The sequence below is a fragment of the Oncorhynchus nerka genome, linkage group LG13 (assembly GCF_034236695.1).
Source record: "Oncorhynchus nerka isolate Pitt River linkage group LG13, Oner_Uvic_2.0, whole genome shotgun sequence".
Classification (NCBI taxonomy): Eukaryota; Metazoa; Chordata; class Actinopteri; order Salmoniformes; family Salmonidae; genus Oncorhynchus; species Oncorhynchus nerka.
The window spans coordinates 80,966,037-80,991,451 of NC_088408.1; the positions used below are offsets into that span (position 1 = coordinate 80,966,037).

The 25,415-nt window shown below is 42.9% G+C and overlaps 1 protein-coding gene across 1 annotated transcript; it reads right to left on the reverse strand.

The window, feature by feature from the left end:
* Positions 1-4,910: 4,910 nt before the first annotated feature.
* Positions 4,911-23,967, reverse strand: LOC115140690 (cholesterol 25-hydroxylase-like protein). The gene is made up of 2 exons (XM_029679018.2): positions 23,363-23,967; positions 4,911-13,943 (listed from the first exon to the last, which is right to left on the reverse strand). The coding sequence occupies exons 1-2, from the start codon at positions 23,824-23,826 to the stop codon at positions 13,484-13,486; spliced, it is 924 nt and encodes a 307-aa protein (XP_029534878.1). The 5' UTR covers positions 23,827-23,967; the 3' UTR covers positions 4,911-13,483.
* Between the last annotated feature and the right edge of the window lie 1,448 nt (positions 23,968-25,415).

The window sequence follows — 25,415 nt, forward strand, 5'->3', positions numbered from 1 at the left end:
AATACGTGCATAAAAAGCTCATTAACTGCAAAATATGAAAAGTTAAGTAACATCGACACACTTTTCTTGAAGGGTCCTACACCATAGAACTACATGTCTGAGTTATTCACAACCGCAGACACAGCTCTTTAAAATCACCATACTAATGACAAGTGCATTGCGATATTTTGGCAAGAAGAAAATAGGAAACTATGAGATCAGTGACCTCTGTTGTCTCGTGTTAGATGAAAGCAGAGGCCGTCTATATATGGCTGCAGACAAGAGGGCAAGGACCCAAACCAATTACTGGACGACTGGATGTCAACATGCTAGCATGCAAGCCTCGGTGTAGGAGCTCACTAATTTAATATTTACAGAAACCACTGAAAAGAGGAGTCTGGCCACTGTCAACTAATGCCCAAGTCTAGGAAGCATGTTGAAATAGGTAGTCTTTAATGGTTGTGCTGACAATATCTCATGAATATGGTTTCTATGGCTACTGCTCGTGCTACAGAATGACACGATTCTCAAAACATGCAGTGTATGACCTATCAATTGACTATCATAAAAAATAGATTCTTACTCTTTGTGTAAGGGTTCATGTGCCAGATTTATGAAAACAAGTTTTTTTCTGGATGTGAAACACACTTAGGCATAATTGTGCAATTGTTATGTTTAAGTAATAAACTAGTTTGTCTAAGCTAGAAAATGTGTTTTGATTTGTCATCCTGCCCTGCCTTTTCTCTGATGTGGGACAGCTCCCATCCCATCCCTCCCTCTGGATCCCTCAGGCCCATATCTCAATAGCAACCCAGCTCCTTACCCCGATCCCCCTCATCCTGCACTGCAGCTGGACAACAAGACATCATATAGACCTAAACTTCAGTCTGTAATTGTATGTCTACTCTGTCAGTTGTGCAAGGGTGTGTTTGTGGGTGTTCTTTCCAGCTGTGATTTTGTGTAATTATCTATCCATGCTCGTAGGAATAGTACAAGGGAGAAAAGGAGAGAGAATAAATAATAGACACACAGATAAAGAAGAACAGAGAGGTTTAGTAGAAGAGAGAGAGGCAGAGCGAGACAGAGCAAGATGGAGAGATGAGAAAAGAGAGATGAGAGAGAGAGAGACAGAGATACAGAGAGAGACCGAGCAAGCGAGAGAAAGGGGGAGGGTGCTGTGAGATGTAAGGAATCATCGAACGTGAGTATTTACACAGGAGGAAACCTCCTAATTGCCTGTAATGAGGACAGGAGGATGTGTGGCTTACGGTCAACGATGCTGCCCTCCATTCAGCCAGCTCTCTGCCCCGCAGCCCCACTGATCAGGGAGATACAGTAGTTGGCACACTTGTGGGAGGCCAATTGTCCTGAGGAAGTTGTGCTGAGGTCATGTTGACATGTGGACTAGCTGTGTGGTGAAGAGCTAGGTGTGTGCCTGCATCCTCCAGGGATGGCCTTCGGGCCTGTCTTCCCCCTTCAACCCCCACCAATGTTAATCACAGCTAGGGCGAGCCACACGTCGCCAGGAATAAACACTACTATTCTGTATTGTACCTCAGGCAGCAGCAGATCATTCAGGAGCTCTAGTGGATACACAAAGACGTCTGTGGAGTGTAATGACGTTAGGGATGTCTGAAACTATCTGCACATTTCCACGCTCTGCACAAAGACATCAAATCAAGCTTTATTTGTCACATACGCCGAATCAACATGTGTAGACCTCACCGTGAAATGCTTACTTATAAGCCCTTAACCAACAGTGTAGTTCAAGAAAGAGTTTAGAAAATATTTACCAAATAAGCTAAAGTAAAAAAAGTATAAAATGTAACACAATAAAATAACAATATATAGGCTATATGCTGGGGGAAAAGTTTAGTCAAGGTAATTTGTACATGTAGGTAAGGGTGAAGTGACTATGCACAGATAATAAAAAGCCATTAACATCAGTGTACAAAACAAATGGAAGGGGGGGTGGGTGTCAATGTAAATAGTCTGGTGGCCATTTTATAAATGATTCAGCAGTCTTATAGCTTGGGGGTAGAAGCTGTTGAGGAGCCTTTTGGTCCTAGACTTGGCACTCCGGTACCGCTTGCCATGCGGTAGCAGATTAAACGTTTTTTTGACTTGGGTGACTGGAGTCTCTGACAATTTTTTGGGCTTTCCTCTGACACCGCCTAGTATATAGGTCCTGGATGGCAGGAAGCTTGGCCCCAGTGTTGTACTGGGCTGTACGCACTACCCTCTGTAGCGCCTTACGGTCAGATGCTGAGCAGTTGCTATACCAGGCGGTGATGCAACCGGTCAGGATGCTCTTGATGGTGCAGCTGTAGAACTTTTTGAGGATCTGGGGACCCATGCCAAATCTTTTCAGTCTCCTGAAGGGGAAAAGGTGTTGTTGTGCCCTCTTAACGACTGTTTAGTGTGTTTGGACCATGATAGTTTGTTGGTGATGTGGACACCAAGGAACTTGAAAATCTCGACCCACTCCACTACAGCCCCGTTGATGTTAATGGGGGCCTGTTTGGCCCACCTTTTCCTGTAGTCCACGATCAGCTCCTTTATCTTGCTCACATTGAGGGAGAGGTTGTTGTCCTGGCACCACACTGCTAGGTCTCGCTCGGTTGAGGATCACCGTGGCAGACATGTTGTTGCCTACTCTTACCACCTGGGGGCGGTCCATCAGGAAGTCCGGGATCCAGTTGCAGAGGGAAGTGTTTAGTTCCAGGGTCCTTAGCTTAGTGATGAGCTTTTTGGGCAATTTGGTGTTTTTAAATGCTGAGCTGTAGTCAATGAACAGCATTCTCACTTTTGTCCATGTGGGAAAGTGCAGTGTGGAGTGCGATTGAGTCATCTGTGGATCTGTTGGGGCAGTATGCAAAGTGGAGTGGGTCTAGGGTTTCCGGGAGGATGCTGTTGATGTGAGTGTTACGGGGCGGTGTGAGTGTTACGGGGCGGTAATAATTTAGGCAGGTTACCTTCGCTTCCTTGGGCACAGGGACTATGGTGGTCTGCTTGAAACAAGTATGTATTACTATTACTATAGACTTACTATTCCAGTTGTGCTCTATGCTGCTCAGGGATTTACTGTTGTACTATTAGTAACTTTCATCTCCTCAATCAGTGCTAAACTGACTATCACTGATATGGGGGACTCCTTTTTTGGGGGGACAATTTACAATTTTTTTGTAATTGTAGCCTCAACACACACACTAGACTAGTGTACTGTAAAAAACAACTATTTCTGTACAGCACTTTGAGATATCAGCTGATGTACGAAGGGCTATATAAATAAATTTGATTTGATTTCCTGTGTCTATGATTCATGGTTTCGCTCTCAGTCTAGCATCTATTTCTCCCCAACCACGCTGTGACTCTACTGAGTAGCCTACATGTTGCAAGTTATTGACTTGAGTCCCTTGTTACAATGAGTCAGAAATTGACTCAATGAAGACATCTTGTGGTCTTCCAAGGTATTTATGGACTCTGATTCTGCATCATGTAAACTTTCCAGGACCACCATTCTGACATTATTATGGAACAGCGGGGTCTTAATAAAATACAGCAGTTACTACTCAGTACTTAGCCGTATGCCAGAAAACATTATCTGTGATTGAGTTCAAGTAGAGTGAAATGTACTTTTTGTTAACAAAATGTGGAAAAGGGGAAGGGGTCTGAATACTTTCAGAATGCACTGTAATTTGAATAAACCTTGAGTACATTTTATGTATATTTCTCAACTTATTAGTAGTTATGTATTTACTACAATTCTAATTTAGTGTAAACAAATATTTATATTATATGTAGTTGACCAATCAACAGTGGTGGAAAAAGTACTCAATTGTCATACTTGAGTAATTTTTGATTAAGGCATCTTTACTTTAAGTAAAAGTCAACAAGTAAAATATTACTTGAGTAAAAGTCTAAAACTATCTAGTTTTAAATGTAATTAAGTATAGTGCTGGAAAAAGTACTCAATTGTCATACTTGAGTAAAAGTATAAAAAGTACAAGTAAATGCTATACAACAAATTCCTTACATTAAGCAAACCAAACAGCACAATGTTTTTTTTTTTTTTTTAGTTTACAGACAGTGTCACGCCCTGACCTTATCTATATATTTTGGTTAGGTCCGGGTGTGTACTCTAGTTTTTGTATGTCTATGGTTTTTTGTATATCTATGTTGGCCTGATATGGTTCCGAATCAGAGACAGCTGTTTATCGTTGTCTCTGATTGGCGATCATATTTAGGTAGCCATTTTCCTCATTTGTGTTGTGGGATCTTGTCTACGGTTAGTTGCCTGTGTGCACCAGTAGCTGCACGTTTCATTTGGTTGTTTGTTGATTTGGTCAGTGAGTTTCGATTTATTAAAATTATGTGGAACTCTCATGCTGCGCCTTGGTCCGATCCTTACGACAAACGTGAAAGACAGGGGCACACTCCAACATTATTTACAAACTGGGTACTTGCGTTTAGTGACTCAGCCAGATCAAACGCAGTGGGGATGACAACGCATGATATTGATAGGTGTGTGAATTGGACCACAATTCTGTCCTTCCTGATTCTTTGAACAAGTACTTTTTTGATGTCAGGGAAAATGGGAGTAAAAAGTACATTTTCTTTAGGAATGTAGTGGCGTAAAAGTTGTCACAAATAAAAATAGTGAAGGAAAGTACCCCCCAAAACGACTTAAATAGTACTTAAGTATTTTTACTTTACATCACTGCCAATCAAAGTCATTATATTATAGTATACTAGCATGATCAATTAATAACCTTTTACTGCAGTTGGCTAAATCAAGGTCACAGTGTTTCTTGGTAGAATTACACAAATCTACTTTGAAACAAAAGTATACACCTCATACACATGGGAATGGGCTTAAAAAGCCTGCACCATGTGAGATATAGCATTAAATGTATTACATTGAGGTTGCATCCCAATATTACACTTTATTTACATCACAGCAGACTGAAATATAACAGAACCGTTTTAAAAAGAAACACCAGCGATACACTTAAAACTGAAATTATAACATTCCACCCATGAGGCCACTAGAGGATGATTTGGTCATTTATATTTTCTTTACAAATAGTGTATTTATAATATCTTCCAAGCATACTTTTACAAATAGACATAATCATTAACCACATTGACTATTGTAATTAGCCATGCAAAGGTTACCTTGATTGACCAAAGCATCTTCTCAGCCAATGTTACAACAGTTATTTACAAATAGTTGTGGCTGGAGTGACCAGTTGTTCACATTACAGTAAAACATTAACATACAAAAAATGTGTAACGTATAATTAAAAGTGCAACATTATTCAGTTGGAAAATGAACATCAAATTTGAATTAGCTAAATATGAGGAACAACATATAATTCAAAACTTCAGGTAAAGAAAAGGATGCTGGGTAATATGCAAAAATATCACAAATGTATCATTTGATTCATTTGAACATTTCTTTACAGTTCAGACATATAAAAAAGTAGTTATTTGTTACATTTGACTGTGTACACCAAGCAGTACAACTTATTTCTCTGAGAGTGAGGCAGATACAGTTGAAGTCGGAAGTTTACATACACCATAGCCAAATACAGTCCCTCCTGCAGCAAAGCCACCACACAACATGACGCTGCCACCCCTGTGCTTCACGGTTGGGATGGCGTTCTTCGGCTTGCAATCGTCCCCCTTTTTCCTCCAAACATAACAATGGTCATTATGACCAAACAGTTCTATTTTAGCTTCATCAGACCAGAGGACATTTCTCCAAAAAGTACGATCTTTGTCCCCATGTGCAGGTGCAAATCGTAGTCTGGCGTTTTTTATGGCGGTTTTGGAGCAGTGGCTTCTTCCTTGCTGAGCGGCCTTTCCAGGTTATGTCGATATAGGACTCGTTTTACTGTGGATATAGATACTTTTGTACCCGTTTCCTCCAGCATCTTCACAGGGTCCTTTGCTGTTGTTCTGTAACTGATTTGCACTTTTCACACCAAAGTACATTCATCTCCAGGAGACAGAACGCATCTCCTTCCTGAGCGGTATGACAGCTGCGTGGTCCCATGGTGTTTCTACTTGCGTACTATTGTTTGTACAGATGAACGTGGTACCTTCAGGCATTTGGAAATTGCTCCCAAGGATGAACCAGACTTGTGGAGGTCTACAATTCTTTTTCCTGAGGTCTTGGCTGATTTCTTTTGATTTTCCCATGATGTCAAGCAAAGAGGCACTGAGTTTGAAGGTAGGCTTTGAAATACATCAACAGGTACACCTACAATTGACTCAAATGATGTCAATTAGCCTATCAGAAGCTCCTAAAGCCATGACATAATTTACTAGAATTTTCCAAGCTGTTTAAAGGCACAAACTTAGTGTATGTAAACTTCTGACCCACTGGAATTGTGATACAGTGAATTATACGTGAAATAATCTGTCTGTAAACAATTGATGGAAAAATGACTTGTGTCATACACAAAGTAGATGTCCTAACCGACTTGCCAAAACTATAGTTTGTTAACAAGAAATTTGTGGAGTGGTTGAAAAACTAGTTTTAATGACTCCAACCTAATTGTATGTAAACTTCCGACTTCAACTGTATATAAACATTTATAATAATGTGTCTCTACCCGCGGACATTCATCCACTCGCAAAATATTTACAGCCTCCAAACAGTGGTGAATGGAAAGAGACATCTGTTACACAAAACACCAAAATGTGTGATGACATTTTCCGATCGTCATTAACAGGGATGCAAACTGCTGAGGGCCCAAAAAGGTGACACTTTTTTTGTTGCAGTGAAATGCAGGCTTTAACTAATTAAACAACAAAGAATATGATCTACATGATCAGTCTCTATGTGTAAAATAAAAAGTGGTTCATGTGAACCTAACTCCCAACTGAAAAGTGTAAAGCAAGCAATCCAATGTCATTTGTTACCTAGACTTTACTGTTAGCCATGCCAGCCTTTATAATAGAACGTTTGTGACCACACACAAATATTGCACTTGGGAAAAAACATCTTAAAGTATAAATAGAATGAAACAAACAGGCATTATATTTTTGCTCTATTATAGTGGCCACTATAGTAGACATCGATCAAGTGCACAAGGCTATATTGGCAAAAATAACGTTCACCGAGTAAAAAATATATAGAATCCCCCCCTCACTCACGTGTTCCTGTCAAGTTCAACACAACAAAAACAATATATTTGGGCAACACTGCACATTATTACATTGTACACTTTCTGTCTGTGGACATCAGCAAAAGTGAGAAAGAGGGAAAGTGTGTGGTGTTCCTTTCACCTCTATAGTGGCATCCAGTTTAAGCCAGGCCCATCTCCAACTACACTTGATCCCTGAATCCACTTGTTTAACAAGCAATGCCTCATTTTCACCTAATTCTCTCACTCTGAAAATTAACCACATACTGTACAGGGAAAACATTAGTTAGCATAGTGGTTAGTTTGTTAGCGAGTTAACATTTCACATAGTTGCTTACTGGACCCTGGCAATCTAACAGGTTTTAACTTGAGGAACGGCAAGGAGTCGTATACCAGTTAATACTATAGCGAATTGGTTAGGTTACTAATGTTCGCTCATCTGATGTTGTAACTTTAGCTAGCTGACGTTAGCGGTCTGATTTTATTAGCAAGCTCATTTTCACACCATACACTCAATTATTTGATCTGATAATGCTGCTCAACATTTCTCTGGATAGCAGAGAATTCGATCCAGCTAGCAAAATACTTAATGCTAATACTTGTTCAACCACACTTTCTCCCTCACCTCAAACTTTCCAAATGCCAGTAGTTTTTCAGTTATAGCTCATGAAGTATGCTTCATCACTTTCTCACCCCTATCTCCGTGGTCAGGCTTCTCACCTAACGTTACCTCTTCGTTATCGTGCCTGCCCATCCAACATCACTACCCTGGACGGTTCTGACTTCGGTATTTGTAGTTGTCCACATATTCTAGGTGTCTGGTTAGACTGTAAACTCTCCCTCCACTCACATTAAGCATCTCCAATCAAAAACTAAATCTAGAATCGGCTTCCTATTTCGCAACAAAGCATCCTTCACTCATACTGCCAAACATACCCTCGTAAAACTGACCATCCTACCGATCCTCGATTTCGGCGATGTCATTAACAAAATAGAATCCAACTCTCTACTCAACAAACTGGATGCAGCCTATCACAGTGCCATCCGTTTTGTCGCAAAAGCCCCATATACCACCCACCACTGCGACCTGCATGCTCTCGTTGGCTGGCCCTCGCTTCATATTCGTCACCAACCCCACTGGCTCCAGGTCATCTATAAGTCTATGCTAGGTAAAGCCCCACCTTATCTCAGCTCACTGGTCACCATAGCAGCACCCATCAGTAGCACACGCTCCAGAAGGTATATTTCACTGGTCACCCCCATAGCCAATTCCTACTTTGGCGGCCTTTCCATCCAGTCCTCTGCTGCCAATGACCAGAACGAACTGCAAAAATCACTGAAGCTGGAGACTCATATCCCTCACTATCTTTAAGCACCAGCTGTCAGAGCAGCTCACAGATCGCTGCACCTGTACATAGCCCATCTGTAAATAGCCCATCCAACTACCTCATCCCCATACTTTATTGATTTATCTTGCTCCTTTGCACCCCAGTATCTCTACTTGCACATTCATGTTTTGCACATCTATCACTCCAGTGTTTAATTGCTATATTGTAATTACTTCACCACCATGGCCTATTTATTGCCTTACCTCCCTTATCTTACCTCTTTTGCACACACTGTATATAGAATTTTTCTACTGTTTTATTGACTGTATGTTTGTTTATTCCATGTGTAACTCCGTGTTGTTGTATGTGTCGAACTGCTTTACTTTATCTTGGCCAAGTCGCAGTTGTAAATGAGAACTTATCCTCAACTAGCCTACCTGGTTAAATAAATAAATAAAAGGGGACGTGCTTCTGTAACTGGCAAACTGACTTTCCAGCGCGCACGCTGATGCTGTAACTCGTAAATTGGTTGTCTCTTCTTTCTTCAGTCCCGTGCTGCGCTGCTTTCTGTTACGTAAACGATTGGCTGGGCAAATTATTGGATAAGCCTTGGATACAGCTCCAAACGCGATTGGGTCACCTATTTTGGATTCAAAACGGCGAATTTCACCTAAAGGTGACTGACTAGTTTGCATCCCTGCATTAAGCCAGAATGTATGCGTCAACTGCTGTCCGTGTGCGTCTTGGTGGCGCCAACTCACCTTTGCCTTGGCAAAATGTCAGTGTTCTCTTCTAACCACATCACATTTTGGAGTATAGGCTATACCAATGTGATGACAATTTTCTTAGACAACTGTACTGTGTGTTATAACGATTGGAGAAGGGAAACATGGAACGGCAATCCCACATGTTATACATTGAAGAGAGGGGGTGGGGTTGTATCACTTGGATGCCACTATGTAATAGATAAGTGTAACAGTATAGACTTTACGTCCGTCCCCTCGCCCCGACCTGGGCGCGAACCAGGGACGCTCTGCACACGTCAACAGTCACCCTAGAAGCATCGATACCCATCGCTCCACAAAAGCCTCCGCTCTTGCAGAGCAAGTGACGTCACCGATTGAAACGCTATTTAGCGCGCACCACCGCTCACTAAGCTAGCCGTTTCACATCCGTTACATAAGCTTGCCAAGAAACCTCAGTAGAGAGGAGTGTGCTGAACTGAACCAGATATTCCTTGCCTATATATGCTAAAATGTATTTATGTCTAAGAGTCCAATGCTGGCTGCATCCAGAAAAGGTCTCCCCTGCGCAGGTCACTATTGAATAAACCCTGGGTGAATGCTTAACAGTTCTCGACTACAAGAGCAGTTGTTTCTACAACAGCAGTTTTCAAGTCCATTTGCTCATATTTCATGCAGTAATGATAAAAGGTGGGATAATTGCCTACAGTTCTCTTGACATGTTGTTTTAATTATTTTGATAGGCTCATGTACAGTGAAACCCACACTATATATTTTGCACCGGACCATAGCGCCTTACTTTCACACCTGAAAATAATCAGAGGGAAAAAACGCTCTTACGAAGCTCTAAGAAACGTATGGTTATCAGAACGATATGCGCTAGCTGGGCTATTAGTGACAGTAGAACAAATAGCCTGACTATAAGAGTAGAGTAATTATAACAAGCTATTATCAGTCTATTACAAACATGCCAATTTAGCCAAAGGACCACCATTGTCTCTCTACATCTATGATTATCACATATTGAGATCTCTGCCATACCTAAGTCCCATATGAATCAACACATAAGCACCTGGAATTTACAAAACAAACACTTTATAAAATGTATTTCCAATCAAAAACAGTTTTTCCTAAACCTAACCGTTACTCTAACCTTCACTCCTAAACTGAACCTTAACCTAACCCCTAAGCTTAAAGGGATACTTTGCAATTTTGGCAAAGCCCTTTATCTACTTCCCCAGAGTCAGATGAACTCATGGATACCATTGCTATGTCCACACGCACACACACACACGTGGTGGTGTAGGCAGAAATCCGTTGATGGCAGGGCCATCAAAAATTTTGATGGGTGTCACATCCTGACCATAGAAAACCTGTATTTTCTATGGTAGAGTAGGTCAGGGCGTGACTAGGTTTATATTTTCTATGTGGGGTTCTAGGTTTGATTTTCTATGTTGGTGATTTGTATGATTCCCAATTAGAGGCAGCTGGTTATCGTTGTCTCTAATTGGGGATCATACTTAAGTAGAATTTTTTCCACCTGTGGGTTATGGGATATTGTTTATGTATAGTGTGTTTGAGCACTACGTAGTCACGGGTCTTTGTAAGTTTTGTTATTTTGTTTTCAGTTTCACTTATTCATTAAAAGATGTGGAACTATACTCACGCTGCGCCTTGGTCCGACTATCATCATTATAACGAGCGTGACAATGGGACTAAATTTAGGCACTCAAATCATTAAATGATCATTAAAGCATAGCCTACCTTATACCCTACTGTAATCAATCGCACACAACAAACCATTTAACCATGTGATTTTGCATTAAATGACCAATTCGTTTTGTAGGCCTACGTAAATGCATGACTCTTGCATTTAACATGCAACTCACATAGACCTACACATAATAAACCAGAGGCCTAAAGCTTAATTAATAGACTATGAGACTAGAAGATAATGCCCAGATATAACTGTAATAATCACAATAGGCAGCCATAGCCAATATAGACAAGAACAGTGGTCACCAAACTTTTCTTAGCCGAGATCACTTTGAGTAAAAATACAAGCCTAGTGCAATTCTCTGCTGGGTGCAGGAGATCAAGTGTTCCTACAATGTGTGATATCAATGAAATGGTTCAATAGCCTATAGGGCCTAACTATAGTGCATGGGTGGAGAAGAACAGAGCTAAGTTCGATTTCCAATTAAACTACATTCCTAAAAATGATAGGCCATTGACTGGAAATAAGTATTGTTTCATTAATTTGCCTAATTTAATATATAATAAGAGAGGTCCAATTAGAGTCCTGTATATTTCAAAACTGGAGTCTCAAGCTAGGCTATATGATGACACTGGTAATAGGTCAGTTTTTGTAGCCTACAACTTGCGAAGCGCATCAGAGCATAAGTTGAAATAACTTTTTTATTTCACTGGACTGATGGTCATGTCTCAGCAGAGGGACGTAGAGAGTGCGAGTCGAAGTAGAGAAACGTGTTTCATGATTTCTAAAAGTATCAGTGTTGTAGTGCTGATCATTGTCTCTGAATGTACTGAAACTATCTTTAAGGCCCTTGATTAGATCAATGCAATCAGTGACTGATATAGAGGGGGATTGGAGGCCCTTCATGGCAAAATCACTGATATCAAATAACTTGGCAAATGCGCCAACATCCTATTTTATACAAGGTCTGTTGAACAAGATGAACAGTGAGCTTTGTTTGGCTAACTAGCTAGCTAACGCTGAGTAGCCTACACAGTGTAGCCTAGCCTACACAGTGGTAAGCTACTGTTTCCTGCACATGGTATCAGTGTGAAGTGACACGTGCCAGAACCCGTCCATTATTTTGAGGTTGATAAGCTGTAAATAATCAAGCATAATTCAAATTAATTTGACTTCATGAATGGAATTGATTTTATGTACAGCACTAGATTTTTTGTGGTGTCCTGAAAGGCATCTTCCAAATAAAATGCATTATTCTTATTGTCTCTGAAGCCTGTGATAGAAAAATGACTTGTTTACCTGATTTGTTTGATATTAATAGTTAGATATTAATACTTAACAAATAGGATATTTCTGTCCTGTTAGTGTCTGTGTTTTTTTTTGGTCTCCACTCTAATTCCCTGCAGCTAATCTGGGCGTATGGTCACCAGAGATGGCTTGAGTTGACAAATGAGTTAAAGACTGCATTGCATAGAAAATATGTGGTTGGTGTAACCAGGAGGAGTTTAGAACAATTCCTCATTGTCTCTAAATCATCCTTGCATCTGGGAAACTAAGCCAGGGAGGGGTGAAGACATCACCCACGTGCAGATAACAACAGAATGAACCTAGAGTGACTTATTTCCACGACAAGCCTCTGATTCTGTCTCTGATTCTGAAGGATGCAATTTCCAATCCAGCAACAGAAAGTTGTTTGAGATTTTTGTTTTAAGCCTATCCTAAACCTTAACCACTCAGAGTTAAATGCCTAACCTTAAGATTTCGGAGTTAATGCATACACTTAACCTTAAACACTTTGAAATTTGCAACAACTTCGAAAAGTTATGTTTGCGAAACCTGGACGAACGTCTAATTCTGACGTGAGACAGTGAGAGCTAGTTGAGGCTTCACTGTGTGGCTGTTACCAAGTTGTATCACAACTGGCCGGGATTGGGAGTCCCATAGGGAGGCACACGAGGGAGGCACACGATTGGCCCAGCGTCGTCCGGGTTTGGCCATCATTGTAAATAAGAATTTGTTCTTAACAGACTTGCCTATTTAAATAAATGTTACATTTAAAAAATATAAAAAATAGAAGTGCCATAGAGGAAAAAGCAAGCACAGATTGGTTCAATCCAAAGCCGACGTGTAAAGAATATTAAATAATGCATCTGTGATTTGTATTTATTGCAACTTTCTGAAGATGCAATGTCATGGGAATGCCTGTGTCTACCACTTTGTTCCGCCAGTACATTTTTTTGATATATATATTTTTTTACATGTAAACTTTAACTAGGAAAGTCAGTTAACATTGCAGAAACAGTCATTTCTAAAGGCCTTCCAGTAAAACTTTCCAAACGAAATGTTAACTGCAAAGTAGGCTTACCTGGTAGAATGAATTGTATCAAATCGGGTGGTATGTTGATTAGCAAACTCTGCTATTGCACATGCAGTACAGAAACACTGCCAGCCAAAACCAGTCTCTTGATGTGCTCAATTGAAATTAAAAGGGGAACTAAAACCTGCAAAATATAAAATGGTATTTTCTTCCTCACACCTCAAGTGGTCTCCTGATGTGATTTAAGCTTTGTTGTACGTGCACATACATACACAGTCAGGCCCCAGGCTTTTCCTTCTCCTCCTCCTCCTCATTGTCCTCCCTCCATGTTTCCTCCCAGCCTCCTCCCTTACCCTCAGGTAGGTCCCACAAAGCCAGTCCAAGTGCCTGAAGTAGGGGGCGTAGTTCCCCCTGTAGACGTGGTGGTGTGCCTGGTGGAAAGGGGCCCCTCCGAAGCAGGGCAGCAGTCTATGGAGGGCCCAGGGCAGGTCATAACCACAGTGGTCCTCTACGGCCAGCCAGGTGTTGAGCAGGTGGAACAGGGCCTTGCTCAAAGGGTGGCAGCCCACCACCCAGGCACTGGTCAGGGCCAGCACCTGCAGGGAGAGGAGCTCAGCCGGGCTGGCATCCTGGGCAGTCAGGGCAAAGGTAATCCGATTCTGGTGGTGAGCCTGGTGGACCATCCGATACAGCCAAGGAACCCTGGGGACCATACAGACAGAACTTTGATGTGTATGCACTGTATTGTGTTGGTCTATAACTTTGTTGTCTGGGTTACAACTAAATGATCAAAAACATAGGTGTGTGGTGAATTAAGAGGAGTAGCCTTTAGTGATTGAACCAGTGACACCTCAAATCAAATCACATTTTATTGGACACATACACATGGTTAGCCGATGTTATTGCCAGTGTAGCGAAACACTTGTGAAATGCTCTGGTGATTGAACCAGTGACCCCTGCAGTTACAGGGCGAGCACATTCTTGGCAGATGCCATGATATGCTTACATACAGGAAGGCCCTGAGAAGCAGTGACGTGCAGTCAGGGTAGGCAGTGCTTAACCTGTGATAATCTAAGAAAAAAAGCTACTATGAAAAGCCAAATAAAAAACACAATTATATAAATTATTATTTGTTGTTATCTAATGTTTTTTCTCAATGATTCTAGTTGTTTTTATGCTCAATCTCAAGAGTTGCTAAAACTGCATCAAAACCTCAGGAAAGGAGCCAGGGTATTCATGCCTTCCTTCCTGACTCCAGTCACTGTTCAAATCACATTCTATTTGTCACATGCACCGAATACAACAGCAGTAGACCTTAAAGTGAAATGCTTACTTACAAGCCCTTAACCAACAAAGCTTTAAGAAGTTAAGACAAAAAAAGATCAATAGAAAATAAAAGTAACAAATAATTAAAGAGCAGCAGTAAAATAACAGTAGCGAGGCCATATACAGGGTGTATCTGTACAGAGTCAATGTGTGGGTGCACCGGTTAGTCGAGGTAATTGAGATAATATGTACACGTAGGTAGAGTTAGTGACTATGCATAGATTATAAACAGAGAGTACCAGCAGTGTAAGAGGGGTCTGGGTAGCCCTTTGATTAGCTGTTCAGGAGTCTTATGGCTTGGGGGTAGAAGCTGAACCTCTTACGGCTATATAGACGCTAGCGTCTCTCCTGGCCAATAGCCTGGGGAAATGCGTAGCGCCAAATTCAAATAGTACGAGATAAAACTCAAACTTTCATTAAATCGCACATACAGGGTACTCAATTAAAGCTACACTTGTTGTGAATCCAGCCAACATGTCAGATTTAAAAAATGCTTTTCGGCGAAAGCATGAGAAGCTATTATCTGATAGTATGCACCCCCCCCCCCCCCCCCGAAATACCTGAAGGAGACGTAAACAAAAGAATTAGCGTAGCCGGCGCTACACAAAACGCAGAAATAAAATATAAAACATGCATTACCTTTGACGAGCTTCTTTGTTGGCACTCCAATATGTCCCATAAACATCACAATTGGTTCTTTTTTCCGATTAATTCCGTCCATCTATACCCAAAATGTCCTTTTATAAAGCCCGTCTGATCCAGAAAAAAACAGCTTTCCAAAACGCAACGTCATTTTTTTTAAATTAAAAAAGTTGCCTATAAACTTTGCCAAAATACTTCAAACTACTTTTGTAATCCAACTTTAGGTATTTGTAAACGTTAATAATCGATCAAATTGATGACGGGGCGATCTGTATTCAATAGCAGCAAGTCAAGAAATCATGGACGATTTTCTCTCTTTCATTACTTTCCACCGTGTAACCTCTGACAGGAAGTGCCTATTCTTCATTTCACCAAAGATTAACTTCAACCCAATTCCCAAGACTGGCGACATCTGGATAAGAGCGTCTGCTAAATGACTTAAATGTAAATGTAATGTAAATGTGTGGAAGCTGTAGGAACTGTAAACTGGGCGCTATCTAATTTCCCTTGCCATAGACAATACAGGGAACTGGCGGAGGGATATATATATATTTTTTTGTGAACAGTTTTTCCTTGGGGTTTTGCCTGCTACACAAGTTCTGTTATAGTCACAAAACATGATTTAACCAGTTTTATAAACTTCAGAGTGTTTTCTATCCACACATACTAATCATATGCATATACTATATCCCTGGCATGAGTAGCAGGACGTTGAAATTTTGCACGCTTTTTATCAAAAAGTTGAACAAATTGACCCTAACCTCTAAGAGAAGCCTCTTGGACCTAGACTTGGCGCTCCGGTTCCGCGCGGTAACAGAGAGAACAGTCTATGACTAGGGTGGCTGGAGTCTTTGACAATGATTAGGACCTTCATCTGACACCGCCTGGTATTTTATTTTATTTACCTTTATTTAACTAGGCAAGTCAGTTGAGAACAAATTCTTATTTTCAATGACGGCCTAGGAACAGTGGGTTAACTGCCTGTTCAGGGGCAGAACGACAGATTTGTACCTTGTCAGCAAGGTAACTTAATTTACAAGGAAAGTTCAGCTAAAACACATTTTCCTTGCAATTTGTGGGATAGGCTACTGTTGAATGAAAATACATGTAGAGTATATAACTGAAGCATTTTATTTATCTAGCTAGAATTTAATTTGAGACACTGACATTTTGAACTGCATTTTCAATCATTTTTATTGTTGATATGGACATTTTGTTAGAACATTTATTATACAGTACCAGTCAAAAGTTTGGACACACCTACTCATTCAAGTGTTTCTTTATTTTTACTATTTTTTACATTGTATAATAACAGTGAAGACATCAAAACTATGACATAATTATGTTGGAAGTTGGTCTTTTACCAAATAGGGCTATCTTCTGAACCCCTCCCCTACCTTGTCACAACACAACTGATTGGCTCAAATGCATTAAGAAAAGTAATTCCACAAATTAACTTTTGTCTTGAAACTCCAGGCTAACCGGCAGGGGACCTGGGAGCAGCAGTGGGCCCCAGAGATGCGTCTGTACAGGCCCACCTCTGTGTGGACACATCCTGGCAGCCATCAACCACTGTCCCACTGCCTTGTGGGTTAATCTGATACAACAAAGGCTAGGGGATCACACCCTGAGAGAAAAGCAGCGTGCTGGCGGCATGCGGTAGGCGGACGCCGACAGACTGGAGGGCCGGCAGCCTCCTGCAGCTGTGGAAGATACTGGTCGTCCTGGGTTTCCCCCTTGTCACTGGACTTTCACTGTAGGAAGAAGTAGTGCTGTTGGGGATTGTGCACCCTCAGCGGCACTTTAAATAACTTCCTTTGCACACGTATCAACTTCTGACCTTGGTGAAGCCATCAACCAGAAACCGGACTAAAGTCTGGGGGCATTGGGGTGTCTGGTGATGGGGGCAGGAGTGAATGCACCGGGAGCCCTTAATCATACCCCTGCACGCCAGCGGCACAGGGCTACTATGGTCGCCAGCAGCTGACACTTGAGTGGAATCTGCTCACATCAGACTACTGTGTGACTGATTAGCCCTATTAAGGAGCCACACGGCTCACCCCAGCTGGGGAGAGGCTTAGAAAAGGTAGCCTAAAAATTGCCCACTCACGCCATCCTGGATAGACTACCGCACCTATCAGGGGTTCCACTCACGCCATCCTGGATAGACTACCGCACCTATCAGGGGTTCCACTCACGCCATCCTGGATAGACTACCGCACCTATCAGGGGTTCCACTCACGCCATCCTGGATAGACTACCGCACCTATCAGGGGTTCCACTCACGCCATCCTGGATAGACTACCGCACCTATCAGGGGTTCCACTCACGCCATCCTGGATAGACTACCGCACCTATCAGGGGTTCCACTCACGCCATCCTGGATAGACTACCGCACCTATCAGGAGTTCCACTCACGCCATCCTGGATAGACTACCGCACCTATTCACGCCATCCTGGATAGGCTACCGCACCTATCAGGAGTTCCACTCACGCCATCCTGGATAGGAGTTCCACTCACGCCATCCTGGATAGGCTACCGCACCTATCAGGAGTTCCACTCACGCCATCCTGGATAGGCTACCGCACCTATCAGGAGTTCCACTCACGCCATCCTGGATAGACTACCGCACCTATCAGGAGTTCCACTCACGCCATCCTGGATAGACTACCGCACCTATCAGGGGTTCCACTCACGCCATCCTGGATAGACTACCGCACCTATCAGGGGTTCCACTCACGCCATCCTGGATAGACTACCGCACCTATCAGGGGTTCCACTCACGCCATCCTGGATAGACTACCGCACCTATCAGGGGTTCCACTCACGCCATCCTGGATAGACTACCGCACCTATCAGGAGTTCCACTCACGCCATCCTGGATAGACTACCTCACCTATCAGGGGTTCCACTCACGCCATCCTGGATAGACTACCGCACCTATCAGGGGTTCCACTCACGCCATCCTGGATAGACTACCGCACCTATCAGGGGTTCCACTCACGCCATCCTGGATAGACTACCGCACCTATCGGGAGTTCCACTCACGCCATCCTGGATAGACTACGGCACCTATCAGGAGTTCCACTCACGCCATCCTGGATAGACTACGGCACCTATCAGGAGTTCAAATCTCGCCATCCTGGATAGACTACCGCACCTATCAGGAGTTCCACTCACGCCATCCTGGATAGACTACCGCACCTATCAGGAGTTCCACTCACGCCATCCTGGATAGACTACCGCACCTATCAGGAGTTCCACTCACGCCATCCTGGATAGACTACCGCACCTATCAGGGGTTCCACTCACGCCATCCTGGATAGACTACCGCACCTATCAGGGGTTCCACTCACGCCATCCTGGATAGACTACCGCACCTATCAGGGGTTCCACTCACGCCATCCTGGATAGACTACCGCACCTATCAGGGGTTCCACTCACGCCATCCTGGATAGACTACCGCACCTATCAGGGTTCCACTCACGCCATCCTGGATAGACTACCGCACCTATCAGGAGTTCCACTCACGCCATCCTGGATAGACTACCTCACCTATCAGGGGTTCCACTCACGCCATCCTGGATAGACTACCGCACCTATCAGGGGTTCCACTCACGCCATCCTGGATAGACTACCGCACCTATCAGGGGTTCCACTCACGCCATCCTGGATAGACTACCGCACCTATCGGGAGTTCCACTCACGCCATCCTGGATAGACTACGGCACCTATCAGGAGTTCCACTCACGCCATCCTGGATAGACTACGGCACCTATCAGGAGTTCAAATCTCGCCATCCTGGATAGACTACCGCACCTATCAGGAGTTCCACTCACGCCATCCTGGATAGACTACCGCACCTATCAGGAGTTCCACTCACGCCATCCTGGATAGACTACCGCACCTATCAGGAGTTCCACTCACGCCATCCTGGATAGGCTACCGCACCTATCAGGAGTTCCACTCACGCCATCCTGGATAGGAGTTCCACTCACGCCATCCTGGATAGGCTACCGCACCTATCAGGAGTTCCACTCACGCCATCCTGGATAGGCTACCGCACCTATCAGGAGTTCCACTCACGCCATCCTGGATAGGATACCGCACCTATCAGGAGTTCCACTCACGCCATCCTGGATAGACTACCGCACCTATCAGGAGTTCCACTCACGCCATCCTGGATAGACTACCGCACCTATCAGGAGTTCCACTCTCGCCATCCTGGATAGACTACCGCACCTATCAGGAGTTCCACTCACGCCATCCTGGATAGGCTACCGCACCTATCAGGAGTTCCACTCACGCCATCCTGGATAGGCTACCGCACCTATCGGGAGTTCCACTCACGCCATCCTGGATAGGCTACTGCACCTATCAGGAGTTCCACTCACGCCATCCTGGATAGGCTACTGCACCTATCGGGAGTTCCACTCAGCGGTCGAAAAATGCTAGAGAAAATAATTCCACTGAGACTGGCGACATGGAACATCAGAACTCTTTTGGACACTGACGATGATAGCGATAGACCCCATCAGAGAACAGCTTTGATTGCTGCAGAACTAAGGCGCTACAACATTGACATTGCTGCCCTGAGTGAGACCAGGTTCCTGGATGAAGGTTCCCTGAAAGAGGAGGGAGAAGGTTAAACCTTCTTCTGGAAAGGTTACCCTCTGGGTGGACAACATCAGCACGGTGTGGGACTGGCAAATGAGAACAGCCTTCTACCCAGCCTCACCGAAACATCTGTCGGCATAAGTGAAAGACTCATGTCTCTCCCAGCCAAGATGCGTTATGCTTACTCTTCTCAGTGGATACGCACCAACGCTACCATCTGAAAATGAGAGAAAGGACTGCTTCTACCAGTCACTAGATGAGGCAATTCACAGCATCCCCATGAATGACAAGATCTTTCTGCTGGGTGGCCTCAACGCAAGGGTGGGACAGAACAACAAAATATGGAGTACTGGGTAGGCATGGTGTTGGCCAGGTCAATGAGAACAGCATGGGACTGCTAACTATGTGTCGCGCATGATCGAATTGTCACTAACACCTTGTTCCAGCAGAAGAACAAATATCCAACATCATGGATGCACCCACACTCCAAACACTGGCACCTGATTGACGACGTCACAGTGAGACATTCTGATACTAATGACATCCTGCTGACACGTGCCATGAGAGGTGCAGAATGCTGGACAAATCACCGTATGATACTGGATAATCACCAGGTGAAAATAGGCCTCTCTCCCCCCCAACACCTGCAGAAGTCCAGTAAGAGGCATCTGCACTGTATCTGGCTTGAGAAAGCTGCAGTAAGGGACGAGTTTCCGTCGCTCTCTCGCTGAAAGGCTGAGGGAGACTGAGCCTCTTCTGAGTGCAGAGGACCCCATGGAACAGAAGTGGACATCTATTAGCTCAGTGCTCTCAGGCAGTGGCTTACTCCATTGGCTACAGAGGTAGGAAACATCATGACTGGTTCGATGAGAACTCTGTCCAATAAGGGTCCAGTAAGGCTGTGATGGTGTCAATATGCACAAAGTACACAGGGCTACTCTCAACAGCACCACATCTGCTACCCTTCGCAAGCAATGGCACGCATAGCGCAAGGAAGTGCAAACTGACCATTTTGAAGCACTATTCAATCAGCATCCTCCTACAGACCACTCCATCCTGGAAGAACTGCCTGTTCATCCACCCATTCAACCATTTGCTAACCTTCCAAGAGGTGTTATCAGCTATCTGTTCTCTCAAGAACAACAATACTCCTGGCGCTGACAGCATCCCGGCAGAGCTACTTAAGGGAGGTTATTTCTGCACCAGAACGCTCCACCAGTACCTCACCAAGGTTTGGGACCGGGAGATCGTCTCTCAACAGTGGCGGCATGCAAACATTGTCATGATCAAGAAGAACAAGGGCGACAAGTCCATCTGCACAACAGCCGGGAGATATCCCTTTTGGCTGTTGCCAGCAAGGTCCTGGCCAAGGTGATGCAACACAGGCTGGTGAACAACATCACAGAGGCTGCTGCCAGAGTCACAATGCGGCTTCAGAAAGAACAGGAGTATGGTCGACATGACATTCACGGCAAGGCAACTCCAGGAGAAGTTCAACTTTTTTGGAACAAGCTGTCGTACACGTCAATCCAGAGCATCCCAAACATGCTCAATGGGTGCCATTTCTGGTGAGTATGCAAGCCATGGAAGACCTGGGATATTTTCAGCTTCCAGGAATTGTGTACAGATCCTTGTGACATGGGATGTGCATAATCATGCTGAAACATGAGGTGATTTCCGCAGATGAATGGGCCTCAGGATTGCATTCAAATTGCCATTGATAAAATGCTATTGTGTTTTTTGTCCGTAGTTTATGCCTGCCCATACCATAACCCCACCATGGGTCACTCTGTTTACAACATTGACCTCAGCAAACCGCTCGCCCACACGACACCATACACACGGTCTGCCATCTGCCTGGTACAGTTGAAACCCGGATTCATCCATGAAGAGCACACTTCTCCAGCGTGCCAGAGGCCATCGAAGGTGAGCATTTGCCCATTGAAGACTGTTACGACGCTGAACTGCAGTCAGGTAAAGACACTGATGAGGACAACGAGCAAGCAGATGAGTTTCCCTGAGTCGGTTTCTGACAGTTTGTGCAGAAATTCTTCGGTTGTGCAAACCCACAGTTTCACCAGCTGTCCGGGTCGCTTGTGTCAGACGATCCCGCAGGTGAAAATGCCAGATGTGGAGGTCCTGGGCTGGCTTTGGTGGACATTCCTGCAGTCAGCATGCCAATTGCACGCTCCCTCAAAACTAGAAACATCTGTGGCATTGTGTTGTGTGACAAAACTGCACATTTTAGAGTGGCCTTTTATTGTCCCCAGCACAAGGTCCACCTGTGTAATAATCATGCTGTTTATAATCAGCTTCTTGATATGTTAGGTGGTTGGAATATCCCCAGCACAAGGTCCACCTGTGTAATAATAATGCTGTTTAATCAGCTTCTTGATATGTCAGGTGGTTGGAATATCTTGGCAATAGAGAAATTCTCACTAACAGGGATGTAAACAAATTTGTGCACAACATTTGAGAGAAATAAGCTTTATGTGTGTATGGAACATTCCTAGGATATTTTATTTCAGCTCAAGAAACATGGGACCTACACTTTACTTGTTGCATTTATATTATTGTTTAGTATATTTGGATGAAATGTGTACATATGTTGGTATTTTACTGCCACCTATTGGTTGTAACTGTGGATGCTACATTGATCTAGAGAATCCCACAGTAACGGTGTCATACAGAGAAATGGTTCCAATAATTTTTCCCATTGGGGATTTTTAGAAACAACAACCTTATTTAGAGCCAAAAATAAAGTATAAGGGCTGTGTTTCGTGTAGGCTTACCCTGGTGTGACGTTTTGATAACCATGTAAATCTCTCTCAGACAAGGTGACTTTTATTTTTGTCTTTATTTACGCTCACATTTGAAAATGCTAATTAACACCAATGTAGATATCATACAAAACTACAAATCCCTGCAAGCTCCTGCATGTCATCTCTAGATGACACCTTTGCTAACATGTATTGTGTCAATTTAAAACTTTCACAAGACAGTTCACAGCATTGTCTATTTAAAGAAATGTAGCCAATTTATTCATTACTACATTTAGCTAACATTAGATAGTTAATCCAGAGATTCTTACCTTTTATTCGATTCAGTAGTCTCATCATGGCATTTGTGGTTCATTATGATAGCCACATTAGCCGCTAATTTGCATTTCATTTTTTGGGGGGGTAAATACAGGCATTATATATTGATAAGTCACCATGTCCTAGAGATACTTACACAGTTATACAAAACGTTGCGCCTGGGTAAAACCTACACCAAACACAGATCTTATTTTAAGTGTTTATAAAATCTCATATGAGAAAAATGTATGGTGGTAACACGACTGGAACCATTTCCCTGTATGACTACTAGGTTTTGGAGGTTTTGGAGGTTTTATGACTCACACTGTCGAACTCTATGGCTGAGCTGAGTTGAGCAGTGTCATTTTGTCAGATGATATGAAATATGTCGCCATATTATGCACAACCTGAAGTGAATCACTACACATCAAAGTGTCTCATAAAAACAAAAAGCTTACCGATGCATGGAATAATGCCATATGAAGAACAGCGCATCGAATAGAAGTAGGCATGCGATAACCTCCGCTATGAGCACTCTCCAGGATGGCGCGAGTTCTGGAAATATTGGATTCCGAACGCTTTGGTAAAGCGCGCTGGCCGGGAGAATAGTTGTCAGGTATTTGATAAAAATCCTCCAAAAGCAGTCAACCCATCGCTGCAAACACAACCCCAACGGTTCAGCGTTCCTAGAAATCCTGTAGAAATGTATCCGTGGCCAGAAACATCCCAGCGCTTCAAACACTAGGAAAGGTGAGCAGAGGAGGATGTGGATGAAGAACGCAAAGCACGCGGGCAGATAAGGTGACGTGAGGAACTCCCGTCGCGCTCGCAGATCATCCCACAGCGCCTGGAGCAGTAATCTATCTCCATTTGGGTCCCCATGTTGATCAAAAGTACAATTCATGTCAGCCATAGGCTTCATATTTAATCAAATCAAATTTTCAACGGGAAGTGTTCTCAGCATCTAACCAAGTGTTGGCTATTTGAAATATCGGCAGTCCTCTCCAGCAATTTCAATCCAACTGAAAGTAGGCTATGAATTTAGTTATACAAATACTTATTTTCTCCTCCTTCATGGTTGGGAACACACCCACTGTGCACAGACATCAATCCAACTGAAAGTAGGCTATGAATTTAGTTATACAAATACTTATTTTCTCCTCCTTCATGGTTGGGAACACACCCACTGTGCACAGACATCAATTCAACTGTTGGTTCAACGTAATTTCATTGAAATCACGTGGAAACAACCTTGATTAAACCAGTGTGTGCCTAGTGGGCAGGCTTGTCTGTTATTTGGTGGGAGGGTAGTTGATTCATAGCAGCAGTTAAATCTATGAGACAGTCAATCAGACTGTTTCCTATAACCAAACCTCTTGCATGGGGTCTCTCTATGGTCAGAGACAGATTCAGAAATCATAGGCATGGGGCTTTGTTTTTTATAGCCCCCCACCCACCCATCTTCCCTGCACACTATCATTTTCTGCCTCTTCCCTGCACACTATCATTTTCTGTAATCAAATCCTTGCACCAAGATACAATCCGATGCTTGGTACATTTACTGTTGAAGAAGAAAAAACACTTTATATTAAAGCCATAATGTTTGCCATGAGGCATAGGCTACAGTTGAGCAGAGGCGATTTCAGGATTTCCACACATAGATTAAAAAAATACCACACCAATGATCGAAATGAGTGGCTACTCTGACTGACAACGTGATATCAATCTGGTCTTGAATTCGAACAAACAATAGCCCAGGCCAATGAACACAGATTGTACAATATTAGGAGGATTTGTTTGGACACACCTACTCATTCAAGGGTTTTTCTTTACTTTTAGTATTTTCTAGATTGTAGAATAATAGTGAAGAAAACAAAACCATGCAATAACAATTATGGAATCATGTAGTAAAAGTGTTAAACAAATCAAAATATATTTTATATTTGAGATTCTTCAAAGTAGACACCCATTGCCTGGATGACAGCGTTGCACATGCTTGGCATTCTCTCAACCACCTTCATGAGGTAGTCACCTGGAATTTCAATGACATTTCTGGCATTTTAATTAACAGGTGTGCCTTGTTAAAAGTTCATTTGTGGAATATTTTTCCTTCTTAATGCGTTTCAGACAAACAGTTGTGTTGTGACAAGGTAGTTGTGGTATACAGAATATAGTCCTATTTGGTAAAAGACCAAGTCCATATTATGGCAAGAACAGCTCAAATAAGTAAAGAGAAACGACAGTCCATCATTACTTTAAGACATGAAGGTCAGTCAATCTGGAAAATGTAAAGAACTTTGAAAGTTTCTTAGGAGGCCATTCCTTCTCTTGCTAGAACAAAATACACATTTTCTAGCTTTGACAAATCTGATGTATTAGTTAAACATATCAATTGCACAGTTATGACTAAGTAGGCTATGTATCAAATCCAGAAAAAAAACGTTGCCACGAATCTGTCACAAGCAGACATGTACACAAAAGGTAAGAATCACATTTTTTTGTGAAATAGGG

Bases quoted from the DNA above. Each gene is read 5' to 3' on its own strand.
- LOC115140690 (XM_029679018.2), bottom strand. From the start codon at position 23,826: ATGAAGCCTATGGCTGACATGAATTGTACTTTTGATCAACATGGGGAC. The intron at 13,944-23,362 runs GTAAGCTTTTTG...TATGGTCCCCAG, and splicing joins TGGCATTATTCCATGCATCG to GGTTCCTTGGCTGTATCGGA.